We start from the raw sequence: 16,324 nt of genomic DNA on the forward strand, positions 1-16,324 counted from the left end.
TTTCAAACCCTCCAAATCCTCTAAACCCTCTACATCCCTAACAACTCCGACTTCCAACGTTATTCAAACCAAATCCATCCCTTGAAAACCGAGCCACAAGATTCCAAAAATCCAATTATGATTCCACTCTCTAACAGTTTTTGGCTTTCACAAAAACTAAAAAGCCCTAAAAAAACCCTCTCAACAAAACACAAACCCAGAACGTTCTTCTTCAAAACCTCATTCACAAGAACGTTCTCCACCAAAATCTCCAAACCCAAGTAACACAACTTTTATACCTCCATCCAAATAAATCTCTTCAAAAATCCTCATCCCTCCACTACTTCCATCCAATTTTAAGAAAGTGTTCCAAGAAAAATGGGTCAAAAGACCGATTGGTATTGGTCGGGTTTTCATGTTTGAAAACGTTCAATATGAAGGCACTTCTATAAAGCATCATATTGATGCTCTTCGATGGGCAATTTTTTTCCAAATATCTGATTCCTTCTATCTGAGGTGATTAGGGATTCTTACTGCAAAACTCATGCCTTTATAGATAAATCTCTCCTTGTTTCAAATCTAAAAGGAATTGAAATTCGCTTAACCCCTTCCATTCTTGCTGAGATATTGCAACTCCAATATAAAGGACCCACAATTTTATGCAAAAAGTGGTATTCAGCTCTGAACATCACCGATGATGAAGTCTATCAAGAGCTATATATTATTGGTTCCACTAATTTTATTTTCATTAATCTCAAACCTTTCCCCAAAATATTCAACAACATCTGCCAACATTCAAGTCTACCTCACTGTGGTAGCCTTGAATATGTCTCCAACAATGATGATTTGGTAATTTATCACCTCTTTCAGTACCAAAAATTAAATCTCCCTCATCTCATCATTCAGAATATGATTGCTACAACGAATAAGGATTACAAGAGAAATACCGTTCCTTATGGTATGGTTATCTCAAAAAATATCTTATACTTCAATGTCCCTCTGTTATTAGAAAGATTCAGCATCAAAATCTCCAAATTTTCATCGAAAAATATCTCTCATATGAAACAAGTTCCATCCATTCCACCATCTCCTAAAGTTACTTTCTCTCCAACAACAATAAAATACAAAAGATCTGCAAGACAATCTGCAATACAACCCAATGATGAAAATCAGTTCCATCAAGAACATTCTTCTCCTAAACTAAACATTATCCCTTCTTTTGTTATCCCATCAAACATCAATCCATTACATGATAAGACAACGACAAAGGTTCCCACCGCTCACTATCTTAACAATCCAGCTCTCCAAAGTCATCCGTGCACTATGCTCTATCATCAACATAGATCTCTTACGTAACCCGTTTTTGTTTCACTTCAAAAGACTAGCTCTTTCCTTTTTGGCATTAGTCAGTATTTGGTCTTTCCAGATTTGGAACCACCTGGCCCATCAGTTCCTCACACCAAGTTTACATCAAGATCTCTTCCTACAATCAACATAACTTTTGCAACTATATCATCTTTCTACATCACGGAATCAGCGCCTTTCCAAAAGATCTAAAGTTGAGATAACACCACCAAAACATGTAAGGAAATCCCAAATTTTTTTTGATGACCTTCAAACAATCATTGCTCACCAAACTCATCAAGATAAGGGGCATGCAATTTTAAGGGATTGGATGGCTTCTCAGCTTGCTCCTAAGCTAGGACTAGAGCCACCTTTTCCTAATCCACCACCCACTTTTCGAGATCTTCCGCAACCATCTATATCATCATCTTTTGAGGGACCCTCCTCATCTCCTGCTTTTTGAAAGATTATGTGTTGTATTCTCATGTTCCATTTTGATTTTTTAAAGGGGGGTAATTGATTTATAGATTTTAAGCTTTTCAGAAGTCTTTTTTGCATATGATGTACTTGTGTATTTTTTGTTTTGAACCATTAGTACAATTGATCTTATAAAGCATTAATGAAAAAATATAGGTTGGTTCAAAGATGAGTATTTAAAGCACATTTTGATGGGAAGATTTAGAACTAAAAGCTCTTTGTGATTATTTTAAGAATCAAAATTAAAATCATTCTCTACAAAGCTACCAGAAGTATACAAAAATCACGTTAGAAAAAGAATCATTCTAAAGAACAAAGGTAAAAGCTATGCATCATAATCAAACAAGTAAGATCATTCTCTAATTTGAGCAAGTAGCAAATACAACAATGACAATTGTGAGGACTGGACGTAACCCACTGTGGGTGAACACGAATATATCTTTTTGTGATATTTCTTCCATTATCTCTATTTGTTTATGATCAACTAACCATATATCTTATAGATAAGTTAAATTTGTGATTTCACTAACCACAAACATTCTGATTTTATTGTGTTTTCAAACCAAGATTAATCTTGGGTTAAATATTTTGAGATTAAACAAGAATTTCTTTTAAAAGAGCGATTACAATTCAAACTCCTTTGTTGTAATTACCATTATCACTTCAGCACATAGATAAAGTTAGTTGTGATGAAAGTTTTAATTGTTGAATAGATTCTATAAACCATCAGTGAGAATGTTCCTTCAACTTGACAATATACTCCAATCTCATAATAATACCATATCTACGACTAAAGTAATTTGAAAATTGAGAATGTTCTATAAAAAATACAAAAAAGTTCTAAATCATAATAAAATAAAAACCCTAACTCACTTTCACTAAAGGTGGCACTGAAGGTCAAAAAAAATGGAAGCTATGCATTTCACGAAAATGAAAAGTGAAACGAAAATAATGGAAAATGGCGAGAAACGAGAATAAAAGAAATCAGAGAGTGGCCCACAACACTTACGATGGAGGCGAAGTTGAGATACGATGGTGGCGAGGGTGGCAAAGTTGAGAAGCAATGGTGGCGAGATTGAGATTCGATGGCGGCAAGGTTGAGTTCAGCGAGGCTAAATTCAACTTTATGTTTAGGTTTAACAACTTTAGGTTGATTGAAGTTGAGTTCAAATTAGGACACTTTTTTTCTTTTATTTTGTTTTAAAAAACAATTTATTTTTTTGTTTTATCCTAATAATAATCAAATATATAAAATAAAAAGTAGAAATTTCCCGCAGGAACGTAATCTTTATAATTTTCTAAGAAGTCAATAAACCAAAAAAAATTCATAGGAATTTGATGTTGAACTTTATGGCAGAATGTTACATGCATATAAATCTTTGGTAAAAGGTATCTTTTTTGTTGCAAAAATATGATCGCAAGTAAATTTGCAGCATTATTTTATCTATAGAATCTGATAAAACCATATTTTCTAAGAGTGATACACTACACCAACACATTTTAGAAAAAAAAATGTTAAAGAGGTCGGAAGACAAAGATATATAAAATTATAAATTAGTTATGTGATTTGATTTACACCACTTACAACTTAATATATCTGTTTTGTTAGAAATCTATTAAATAACTGACTCAGAACGGCTTGAACAATCTCTACTTTCCACCACTCTAATGGTTTCTGTGATAAAATGAAAATGGACATTAATTTCAGTTATTTGGCTCAGAAGTCAACATTTTATTATAACTTTCTTGGTCTTTAAGTATACTCAACACTTTATGGATAATCTGTTTGCCATACCTATAGTAATATCAAGCGGTATACATTTATTTGTATTGGTTGATATGTAAAAGCTTGTGACTTGATTATACCATTCATGGGTCAAAGATGAAAAATGGACAAGGATGTGAATTTGGACTTGACTGATGTCGACTAGGAGGCATGGATTGCAAGCCAACCACAACAGCAAATTTTACCAACAAATATCTCCCTAATAGTAATAACAAATTTTACAGATAACTGATTTCTTTATTTTTATTTTAAATCCCCTCTTTCTTAATTTGTGCCAAAATATAGCAATTCTCACCACTTTATAATCTTGATCATATTTTATCATCATACTATAGAAAATTATGACACAAGAGTATGTTAAAAAAGTGTTAAATTAAAATAGATTTTTAAGTAAACTAATAAGATATACTAGACTTATTTTAAGGTTAGACTCCGACCTAAAAAGTAAGCATATGACAGACCACAGGCAAGACTTAATAAGTCTTGAAATTTTTTATAAGTCAGACCCAGGCACAACAAAGCATCGCCTGACTCAGCCTATTGCCACTCCTAATTTCCATCTTACCAACAAATGAAGCACTTGAATACTCTCTTTCAAATTTGTCTAGTGCGATCTATATAGCACAAATCACAAAAGTTGAAATAATCCGGTGACAAATAAACTAAAACGAAAAATAATAAAAATAAAATTTATAGTCCAAAATTTTCGCGTGCCTTTTTCACATTTTTTTTTTCACTTTCACTCTTGGAAGGTACCTTACAATCTAGGATCTATTGCCACAATGTTAAAAAGTGTATTAAAACTAAAATTCAAAAAGACTTAGAGATTCTTTAATAAAAAACAAGTATCACACTACAAAAACTATTTTTAACCAATGTTTTGCATCAATATTAAGAAAGTGAAGCAGATTTCGCTTTCACTAATTTCATTTACACAATTTGAAAAGTAACATTACTTTTCCACCTAGCTGTATACTTTTTCTAGATTTATATTGTTTTGTCGCTCAAATCCATTTTCACCATATTTCTCTCTTTTTAATAGTAGTTGTTTTTTCTTGTTAATTTTTTAGCAGTTGATTTAATTCAGTGGTTGAAATTTATACAATAAAGAGCGAAAAAGATGATCTACATCTCCAAAGAGTGTTAACAATTTGTTTTCGACAAGTTTTCTTTGAATAAAAAGGTACAACAAAAATTTATAGTAAGGTGATTCTATTTTTCAAATATATTCGATAGAATCCACTCTTCAAGATATCAATTTAATATAATCATGTGACACTCGTTATACGTTTTTTTACAACTATATTTATATCTTTTTTATTTATTTATAAATTCATAAACACCAAATAAATAATTTCTTCATTTTTCTCTCCATTTCTATTATTTATTACTATAGTTTTGGAGGACTTTGAAATACATAAAAATATTTGAACCCATCAAATGCTACATATATTTATATTTCAAAACTTTGATAAATAATAATGTAGAATGAAAAAAATTAGAAACAGTTTTAACTCATAAACACAAACTTTGTAAATAAGAGTAAAAAGAAAAATAAACATTACAAAATATGGCATAGTTTGAGAGATAAACAACTATGAGAATGATGAGTCAAAACTATAAACCTAAAAAAATTATATATAAAAAAAAAATATGGGACAATAAAACTAACACAAATAAAAAAATATAATAATTAATAAATGTGTTAATTAGTTCAACCAAAATAAATCTATGAAATAAAAAAATAAAAAATAAAAATCTTTGTTGATAAAAAATCTATAAGAGATTGAATTAAAAAATCCATAGAAAATCTTTGAGCACAAAATGTCCGGCTAATTGAATTAATTAATTAATTAATTAGTATTAATTGATATTGTTTTATAAATAATAATTAAACTCAAAGTTACCCTTTTGATCTTGTTGAGTTCACCGCATCGCGCGCCTTGAATTTGAGTGTTCTTGAGATATCAATCAAACAATTAAATAAGTGTCTGAACATAAAATAAAGAATTTGAACTTAAATAAGTGCTTGAACATGAATAAAGAATTTATTATATATATTTAACACAAACTCATTCACTTTATTGCTGCTACTTTGTAGTAATTTCTTTCTCGTGTGCAAATATATCGCACCTCAGCAAAAAAGCTGATGCGTATGCATCTGTTAGAGAGTTTTCTTGTGTTTTTATGTGTCATCTCATTTTTTTCTACTTAGTTTCTAAATAATTTTTCCCTCTTTTAGTCTCTTTAATCCCTAATTTTTAAAACAAGCTCCCTCACTCTATTGATGTCACCTCGTAGTAATTACTTCCACATGTGCAAACATATCACACCTCAGCAAATAAGTTAACGTGTACGCCTCTATTAGAGAGTTCTCGTGTTTTTATGTTTCACCTCATTTTCCTCTACTTAGTTTCTAAATATTTTTTTCCTCTTTTAATCCATCTAATCCCTAAAATTTTTAATGGCTTCCTCCAACAATTTCTTATTCTCTCTTGTGTACGCCTCAATCAATGTTCGTTTTTGCTTCGTCATCCTCGCAAAATCATCTTCTGCGAAATCATCTTCTTCGACGTCCCTCCGCGGTAACTCTTCGAAATCGCCGACTCTACTCCAAAGATACTATGATCGACTTTGCTCCGAAGATATCCCGAGAGAGGTATAGGTTTGATCGTTGCAACAAAAAATTTCCTTCTCTTTGTCCATTTTTTATTTTGCTGCTTCTCAGATTTTGTCCGCCATAAATTCAATTTTGTTATATGTAATCTTTGTCATTAAAGGATATTAGTGATCTTTTTACGCGGAGATAAAAAAAAAAACATGTTATTTACATGTTGGTATATTCATTTTTAGAGTTATCTTTGAGATTAACGATGACTATTGCAACAACTAAAAGGGTTTTCTCTATTACGAATATTATCAAGAACTCGATGCGAAAATTGTGTGAGAGATAAGTCGTTAAATGATTGTTCAGTTATTTATATAAATATTGATATATCTTTTGTTTTAAGGAGTCTGGCGACTAAACTCATATACAAAATACATAGAAGTAGGGAATTGGGGTTTGACCTGATCTTCAATTTATCAAATGTTCTTCAAGTTTTTAACCATATGAGTTTTTAAGATGAAAAACTTAAGTTATGAAATATATGTTAACTTCACTGCTCTATGTTCCTAGTCGCACGCCAACATTACAAAATAAGTTTTTAGTCCTTATAAAATTTTGATCTTTAAATTTTAGTCCATATAAAATAAAAATACAACTTTTAGTCCCTACAAAATCATCTAACAATTACTTTTAGTCTATGTTGAAACAAAACATGTTTCATTATTCTTTAACTTTAAAAGTTTTAAAGACTTAAATATTTGATTCGTCTCTATAAGTTCGCTTCTTTCTCGTTTTTGTCTATGTAAGTTTTTTTCTTCAATTTAAATACTGCAAGTTCGATTTAACTTTAAAATCATCTCGACATTAATTGTTGTTAATAAAAAGTTTTATGTGTCACATGACTCATTCGTTTGCTACATAAATTTTTTGTTAACAACAACTAACGAGATAGATGATTTTAAAATTAAATTGAATTTATTGAATTTAACTTTAAAAAAAAAACTTACAAAGACAAAAATGAGAAAGACCTGGACTTACATAGACTAATCAAATATTTAAGTCATTTTTAAATAATTTTTTCCAATAATGTTTATAACATTATAAAAAGACACTCCACAAAAATTTAGAATTTTTTAATTTAAATGAATTAAATATTAATTTTTTAAAATGTTAAAATATCCAAATAAAAAAAAATAAAAATATGGACTTAAAATTTGAATTTTAAGCTCATTTTTTGTGAACAAAATTTTTATATTGTCATAGACATACATGAAAATTTCATTAAAAAATATATATTGCCATAACAATATAGACTAAAACTGCATACATAATAATTTTGTAAGACTAAAATTGTATTTTTATTTAACAAGGACTACCATTGAGATGTTAAAATTTTATAGGAATAAAAAAAAAAAATTAATCCATGATTCATGTTCAGTGAGGAATTGTCACTCAAATATCTCTTAATACAATAGACAGATCAAATGCATTCATAACTACTAATTACTAAGTACTATAGAGAACTAGAGTTTGATCATGATTAGAAAGTGTAGATACTAACACATACACTGGACATAACATCGACAGGGACACATTGGCACCGATAATAATTTAAAAAAATAAATTAATTATATGCAATCAATATCTTGATCTCAGACACCAACACGTGTCAGACACCTAGATACATCTTCGAATGGATCAGAAGTATTAGTGCTACATAAACATTAGAACTTTCCATTTGAAGGAAGAATATTATCAGTTCTAAAGGTTGATACAGAATTTGTGCCTTTAGAGGGAGAAGAAGAAGGGGAAGCTAGCTTCTTCGGCAGCATTTGTTCCCAATATTGATCATTTAACAATCTTGATCCTTGTGATAGAACAACAAAAGCAACAAGAGTCAGTAGCAAACATTGGTGTCTCCAAGAACCTTTCATGAATAATGAATAGTCTTAAGTCAAGAGTTATGTTTTTTGGTTTTCAAAATGAGCAACTTTAGAATATTTTTGGTAGTAAGCATGCAGTTGAGTAATGTAGGAATGGTTGCCAACTTGTTTGTTTGGAAAAAGGTATATATGTAAATGGCAGACAACTAGGTATTAATGTAATAATTCTCGACTTTTAAGCAAGCCATGTTATTGTATTCATTGTCTAATGGTAGAATATGTTCGTGTGCATGTATCTATGTAGAAAATATTAGTTAAAGTATAAACAAAAAAAGTTGTTTAAAAATTAATAATTTGATTCATTTAATGTTAGTATTTTTAATATACATTTACTTTAATAAATAAAATATTTAAGGTCGATAATTGAGTGTTTAACATTTAAATGATTAATTTAGTGAATTTGAATTATATTTTACATGAAATTTATAAAATTAATTGAACTTGATTAATTTTCTTAAAAGTCTATTTTTGTTTATAATAGCGACGAATATTCATTCAAATCATTCATGGAATTAATAAAAAAAAATCATTTAAAAAAATTCAAACATTAAATTTGAGACACGTTAACGAAATTGACAAAATCACAATCAAAGATAGCAATTTTAATTAAAAAAAAAAAACTACATTTTATAACTTCAATAATATTAAAATGTCATATCCTTATTGTGCAAATTTCACCTTAAATCAAAATATAAACTAAAGTAGTCTAAAAGATGACCACTGTGATTATAATATTTTTCAATAGATAAATAGGATAATTGTGCATATGCAGGCTTTAAACCACTCCACATTTTTGCACACATTAATATGCAGCCTTTCATTTTTAGTTCCAATTCCTAATTTTATATGATATTATTATAAATTTCAATCATTCAAACATGAGGAGAGGGCTCTTTCTTCATGGACATAGCTAATTAAGAAGCTAAACGAGATTAAGTTAATTAAGGGGAAAAAGTTGGTAGCTTTGATTGAGTCGAACAAAAGAAAAGTGTGTTCATATTTTTGCTTGATGTTCCCCCAACAATATAATGGCATACATGGTGTCAATCAAAAGTGGATACTTTTTAAGAACCCTTTCATCACTTAAAGGGTGTATATGTGAGTACTCCCTCCTTTAACCTCAATTATAAATATAAAATTTCTCTTTCTAATGAAAGTCATTTAGATAATCGGGCCCATCATCCAGAGTGGGCCGAACCAGACCATTTAACAACTCTAATACATTTTATGTTCTTAAACAAGGGTATTGCTATCTACACCTCCACATTTTGAAAACAACACCCTCATATTCTAATTTTTTCTTTATTATACAAGTCTTCTAAAACGCATGCCAGATATTGTTTTCGATGTTTCTCAACTTTTAGGAAGTTTTTGAAAATCATGCAATGCAATTTAGTAAACATGATATGACTTTCTCCTTCTTTGAAGTATTCTCAAGATAACTTTTGTATTTTTGCAATATCATATAGGTTTTACAAGATTCTAACAAACGCACCGAAATACTAAATATGTTTTAAATAATTTTTTTTGCTCTAAATAATTTATTTCAAGTAAGAATTAATTGATGGACACTCATACACCTTTTTGATATTTTGACAGAAAAAAAAATATAAAAATGATGTAATACATGTGATATGTTAATGATGTGATAGGAAAAGAGAGATATAAAAAAAAAGATGTTATGATTAATGAGTGTCGAAAAATTATCGATGTTCATATATTATTGTTGTTCGAGTAAATATCTAAAATAATCTATCATTTTTTCTACATGAATCAATTTATTCTGAAACATCCCTTACTTTTACAATATTCCAAAATAGTCTCAAACATGTGTAAAAATACATCTCCAAATTATACCTTTAAGAAGTCAATTTTTAGATTTTTGGGTGGATTTTTATGTGGTGGATAATATATTTTTAGATAAAAACACAGCTTTTCATTCAAAAATATTCTATTAGTTGAAATTTATATGGGTCAACATAATTATGTGAGCTTTATAAAAATATGTAGAGACGGTATGTTTTTGTTGATACAAAGTTTTTCATAGAAAGTGATTACCAAATAAGTTTGCAAACATAGTGGAGCTTATTTTGGCCCACCTCTTGATCCGAAATCAGTGGATTGATCGAAACGAGCCCACCTTACACAAATTGATAGTTCTAAATTAAATTTATCTATGTTCTTAGTAGTAGCTTCTTTTTCCACTCTTCAATACCTTTTAAATAGGTCAATCCAAAAATGTATTTTGAAATACTTTTACTACCATAAAAAGTGGAAAAAAAGCATGAATTATAAATATTAAACTTTAGTATATGCTTGTACCAAAAAGACTCTAGTATCTGTCGAGAACTTAATTGTGATGGTAAATTTTTTAAAAAATATTTAATGGTTTTTCTAAAGGATGCAAAGGTAAAAAAAAATAATACTTATAAGTTGTCACTGTTATTGTCATATCAATTAAGAGAAAATCTTCTAATTTAAATTTTTTTAACTCTTAATAACTATTGACAATGTTATGGAATATATTAAATAATCTTATTTTGATATTTTAGCCAAAATATAGACTATTCAATCTATTTTTCTTGAAAATTGGAGGTTCATCATAAAAAAAATTCAAATATTAATTATAAATATATTATTAATGATTTTATAAATGAAAAATATAAAGAACACAATAATAAAATAAATATTTATGAAACATAAAGTAGTATTCGAATTGTTACTTGTTGCAATAGTGATAACACATATTTTCATGTAATAATTGATCTTCATTATTAATTTTAGTTTTGATAATTCAAATTACTCAAGTAGTCGTGAATCTAAATCAGATGGTTAAGAACTATAACTTTAAATGCAGATAAAAAAAAATTAAATTGTTAAGATATATCTGTTGGAAGATAGATTATACACAAAACACACTCTTCATATAAGTTTGCATAGTAAATACATATCTGGTCTGGAACATCATCAAAGGCAACCCTTACTTTTGTGATAGGATTACAGACCTTCGTATGAAAGGCCAGCAGCTACTACCACTCATTTCATGCCTGCATTACATCCAAAAAATTATTATTATTATTATTATTAACTTGTCACACGGTCAAATGTATGTGTTCTTCCCCCAAATCATCAAGTCGATTTATCACTCCTATAAATCATTAATTTAATATTTGAAATTGAATAATGTCTATTTTAACACTTAAACCAATTAAAATTTTACATTAAATATTTAGTTTGAAAATTTTCAATCACATTAATCACTAGTAGACAATTTAACACTAAATTCCATAAAAAAAAAGGTTTAACACTAAATTCACCGATACAAAAATACTAATATAATTAAATATTTTTTATAAGATTTTTTTCAAATTTTCTGGTATTAAAATATTTTTTAATCAAAATACTCTTAATTACTTAGTTAATCTCTCTCATGTGAGAATTGGGAAAATAAGTGGCATCTAAGGTAAGAAGAAGTTGGTGACAAATTAAATTAATGAACTTTGTTATATGAATTTGTGAAAATTATTCACAATTTGTTAGGTAACTGTAGTTTCCCTGTTGTTCATAGTATAACAACAATTTAGTGCCTAGTCAGAAGAGTGTGAGACAAAACATGACCTAACAAACAAACAAAACTGTAGTGGTTCCTTTTTCTTTATAAATCCACCAACATGAACTACTGCACGTCTTCAAAATTTGACTTTTGATTTATTTAAAGTTCTAAAAAGAAACGCCACAATACTTTAACATCTGTTACATTTTTAGTTGTTTCACATTCACTATCAACATTGCCCTACCACAAAATTCGTCAACACTTTAACTTCCATTATTACTAACATTCATTTTTTTTAATCTCCAGATACACCTTCAACATTTCAAGCACAAGTTATGTTCATAATTTTAATTTGAAAAATAATCTACATGTTTCTAATATTTGAACATAAATTATGGGCAATTTTAACTCAAATCTTCCATCTAAAATGAAAGGAGAGTTTGAAAATTGCCACTAGAACTTTAATCATTACAAGAAACAATTATACTACATCCATCCCTATGCTATTATGAAAAATTGTAAATGACCATTGATGATCTATTGGTTTTAAAAAATCTTGAAATTGTAACTAGGATGAGCCCCAAATTTAAATCATTTGCATAATTTTAAACAAAATCATGTCCAACAAAATTTATACTAAATACAAAGATGTATACAAAATATAACATGACAAACTATGAAAAATGTCTTCTTTATTAGAATATGAGTCACATTATTCACTTCTTGCATAATAAAACTTAGGCCAAAATTTGAAGAAAACAAAATGTAAAGGAATTCATTACACACTCCTAATCACCATGCCAAAATTAGAGTATGCAATTAGTTAATTGAATTTTTATCTATCCATTCAACATTTATAAACTAATTCAACATTTTTTTATTAAAAAAAAAACATTAATATTAATAATTATATGGTAAGATCATACCTGCTATTACTCCTGCTGCTGCAACTGCTGGTACTGCTGCTACCAACTCTTTTCATGCTATTGCCACCCCCACTATTACTCTCGACACCTTCACATTCCAAAACACTCTTCTTCTTCCACCATTCTTTATTATTATTAACAAATCCATCAGAAACCGATGTTCTTGGAGAAACCTTTGAAGAAGCACTATTATTATTAACCAATAACTCTTTCTTCTTATTATGTTTCTTTGATCCCAAAGAAATTGGAAACACCATTTTGAGATAAAATCCACCACTATCAAAATTCCCAATATTTCTCTTATCAATCTTTCTACCATTATTACTATTACTAGTACTAATTCCTTCTCTTTTGCGTGTGTTTTTGTTGCCCAAATTCTTCTTTTCTTCAACAACCTTTGGAGAATGATGTTCCACAAGATCTTTTAAAGTGAGTTCATAACATGACTCTGGCATGTTCTTAACCATTTCCATTAACTCCTTTTGTCCTCTTTCAATTGCTTGTGTCTTTGATTCAGGTGAAAGACTTTTATAATTGTTGCTTTTGTTGTGAGTATTCTTTGTTGACCATAAAGGAGGAGAACACATGCCAGATTCATCATCTTCAACATGTTGTTGATGAGAATTGTTCTTGCTTTTTGTTTTACAAATGTTGTTGTTGGTGTGATTTGTTTTTTGTTGTATAATACCATTTGAAACTGGAACAGAGATTTTGGGTTGGTATCTTTCTGGATCAAACATTTTTTTTTTATATATTTTTTATGATAATGTTTTTGGGTATATATAAGAAGAAGAGAAAATATGATAGATTTGTGTGTGTGTCTAAGATTTTGATTTTGAAAGCAGGGGACTGGGAAGGGATTATATTATTAATTCTATTTAATAACTTTAATGTTCATGCACTCACAATTAAAATTTTATAACTAATTATGAAAAATGTCAAATTTTATTAATAACTTAAAAATTATAATTGATTATTAATGTAAAAACTTTATCTCTAACTATATGTATATAAATATTATTTCTTTTAAAAATATTAATTTCAAGATAAATGATTTTTTTTTATTTTTAATATATTTTTTTAATTATATTTTTTAATTTATATTATTTTCAACGTAATATTTTTTAGTATATATTTATAACATTGATAATATATAAATATTTAATAACGATTATTTGATAAAAATAATAATTTGTTATTTATATATTTTTATATTAAATAATTTAATTATTTTAAAGAAAATAATTAATTTAATTTAATGTATTGACATCCACTAAGCACAATACAACACCGTTTGGTGTTGAAAAGGTGAGAAAGAAGTTTGCTTTTAAATATCTTGGTGACTAAGGTTTATAGTAAAAGAAGAAATTGGGAATTGGAAATTGGAAATTGCATTGATTGGTGAGATGAGAGTGAAAGTGAGAGAGCGTAATAAAAGTCTTAACATTCTAGAGATGAGTGCCACGTGGGTCCGATTCTTTCTTCGTTCATTTTTTTGTCTTACAAATTTCGATGCGTCTTACTTTGTCTTTTCCTCTCTTGTATTTTACGTACAATAATGTCCAACGCGGTAACCAACCGTGTTGATGTTACAGCTTTAGTACTCAATTTATTTTCATTCCTCCTTTATTTTATTTTATTTTTTTATTTTTTAACTTTACTTACTTTAGTTATATTAGTCATTTTATTTCATTTTTAAACATAAAAAGTTAACTTCAACTTACATGTCATTTATATTATGTTTGATTTATAAAGGATAAATATAAAATATGATGATTTTACAGCTTTTTTGTTTAAGGGAAAATCAAAAAAAGAGAAAGTCGATATATTCTTTTATCTTATTTGGTTGTATGGAAATTAAAAGAAAGTATAAAAAGAAAATTATTCAATGACACAAATAATTTTGAAAAGGTAAAATAAAAATGTAATATTGGTAAAAATATATATATATAGTCTTTTGTTACATTTATTTTTGCGAAGATTAAATTTTTTAGGATCTCACATTCTTTTTTTTCTTTCTTTTCTATTATAGTTGACGATCAAATAACAGAAAGAAAAAAAAAATCATATTTGTGTGTTTTATTTTCTTTCCTTAAATTTTCTATTCTTTTCTCTTGTTCCTCACAAAGCAAATGAATTAAAGTAAAAAATAATTTTTATTTTCTTTCCTTTTAGTAAATTAAGAATCTAAAGTGAAAAAAATATTTTACTTATTTTTCTTTTTTCTTTTCCTCTTCCTCATTCTTCTCCAACTTAGGTTCATCGTCATCTTTTCCTTCTTAATCATTATTCATCTGCATTTTTTTAGAAAAATAAATAGTTTTTAAAATAAATATTTTCTCGAATTAATGACCAAAAATTTTCATGCAATGTTTATTGATCATCTCTAAACTTTGACAGATTGAATCACAACCAAAATCAACTTAAAAATAGATTATCTAAACCACAACAACAACAAAAATATATTAAAAAAAATATTAGAAGATATCATAGTTTTTTTTTCATATGTTATTTGTTAGGAATGCAACAAATGTGACTTAATACAAATTGTTAATTTTGGGTATGTGATTATTTTAACTCAAAATTAATTTAAGTTGATATGAGAGGGATTAAATTTGAGATTTTCGAAATGAAAAGAAAAAGTCTATATTACACATCAGGTTATTTATTTATTTTATGGTTTCTTTTATGCTTAATCAAAAAAGTTTAGTTGATGTAAGTTACAATTTTAATAATTAATCACATGCTTTAATCTGATTTGGTGACAATTGTTTCCCTAATATTATTTGTTTCGTAACTTCGATCATATTCCACAAATGATAGCATAAAGTCATGGTTTAAATTAGGAGAAATAACGGTTGAAAATGGAACCAATTTTAATCTGGTTTTGTTGCGAGTCGACCCTGTTGGAGGTTGAATATAATGAACAATGAATGCAAACTCTTTGGCCATTAACTCGAGAGAAATATTATCTTTAAAAACTATTGGACTTTTTTTTATTCTTTTTTCGAATATGAGAAGCTGCAAAGGAAGAATGATTAAGAAGATGATGAACCCTAAATTGAAAAAAAAAATAAGAAGAAAAAGAAAGGGAAAATTGTTTTCACAATAGGTCCTTTGACTTATTTTTTGGTTTCACTTTCATGTCACTTCACCAGTAACACGTTAGTAATCGTATAACTCTCCAAGCTCGGACGATCCCATCCAAACGAATATTTCGTCAATCGGTCACTAGGGACTTAACCCATCAGTCAGCCTCCACAATTGAAATCTGCATGCGTTCACAATGCGATGCAATTTGTCTTGTAGTGCGAAGGGACATAGTTCACAGCGAAAAGCAAACATTTATGTCTCATTTAAGACAGTCTTCACAATGCAAGGAGTCTCATTTCGCAATGCAATAATACTTTTTTTAGGCTCTATAAATAGAAGATCAACATTGTTTTCAATGTCAACATTTTTAATGCGAATTTATGGGCCATCATTGTCAAAATGATGTTGTATTCTTCCACTAGATACTTCAACAAGTGATTTCTAGCTTGTGTTGGTCGATCACATAATCTCCTTGTTAATCAATCCTGTCGTAGAATTGAACTGTGTTAGAAACGTGGTTGTATGTTGTCGACATTGTGTTTTTAGGACCTTTCAAGTAAGGGTGGATTTAATGTGACAAATCATGGGTACAAATGAGATAGGATGAACGAGAAT

General features: G+C 28.3%; 1 protein-coding gene across 1 annotated transcript; it reads right to left on the reverse strand.

Moving 5' to 3' along the window:
• Window positions 1–10,966: 10,966 nt before the first annotated feature.
• LOC101493838 (uncharacterized) lies at window positions 10,967–13,460 on the reverse strand. Its single transcript, XM_004498308.4, has 2 exons — window positions 12,617–13,460; window positions 10,967–11,184 (listed from the first exon to the last, which is right to left on the reverse strand). The coding sequence occupies exons 1-2, from the start codon at window positions 13,354–13,356 to the stop codon at window positions 11,118–11,120; spliced, it is 807 nt and encodes a 268-aa protein (XP_004498365.1). The 5' UTR covers window positions 13,357–13,460; the 3' UTR covers window positions 10,967–11,117.
• Between the last annotated feature and the right edge of the window lie 2,864 nt (window positions 13,461–16,324).

The sequence above is a fragment of the Cicer arietinum genome, chromosome 4, assembly GCF_000331145.2.
Source record: "Cicer arietinum cultivar CDC Frontier isolate Library 1 chromosome 4, Cicar.CDCFrontier_v2.0, whole genome shotgun sequence".
Lineage (NCBI taxonomy): Eukaryota > Viridiplantae > Streptophyta > Magnoliopsida > Fabales > Fabaceae > Cicer > Cicer arietinum.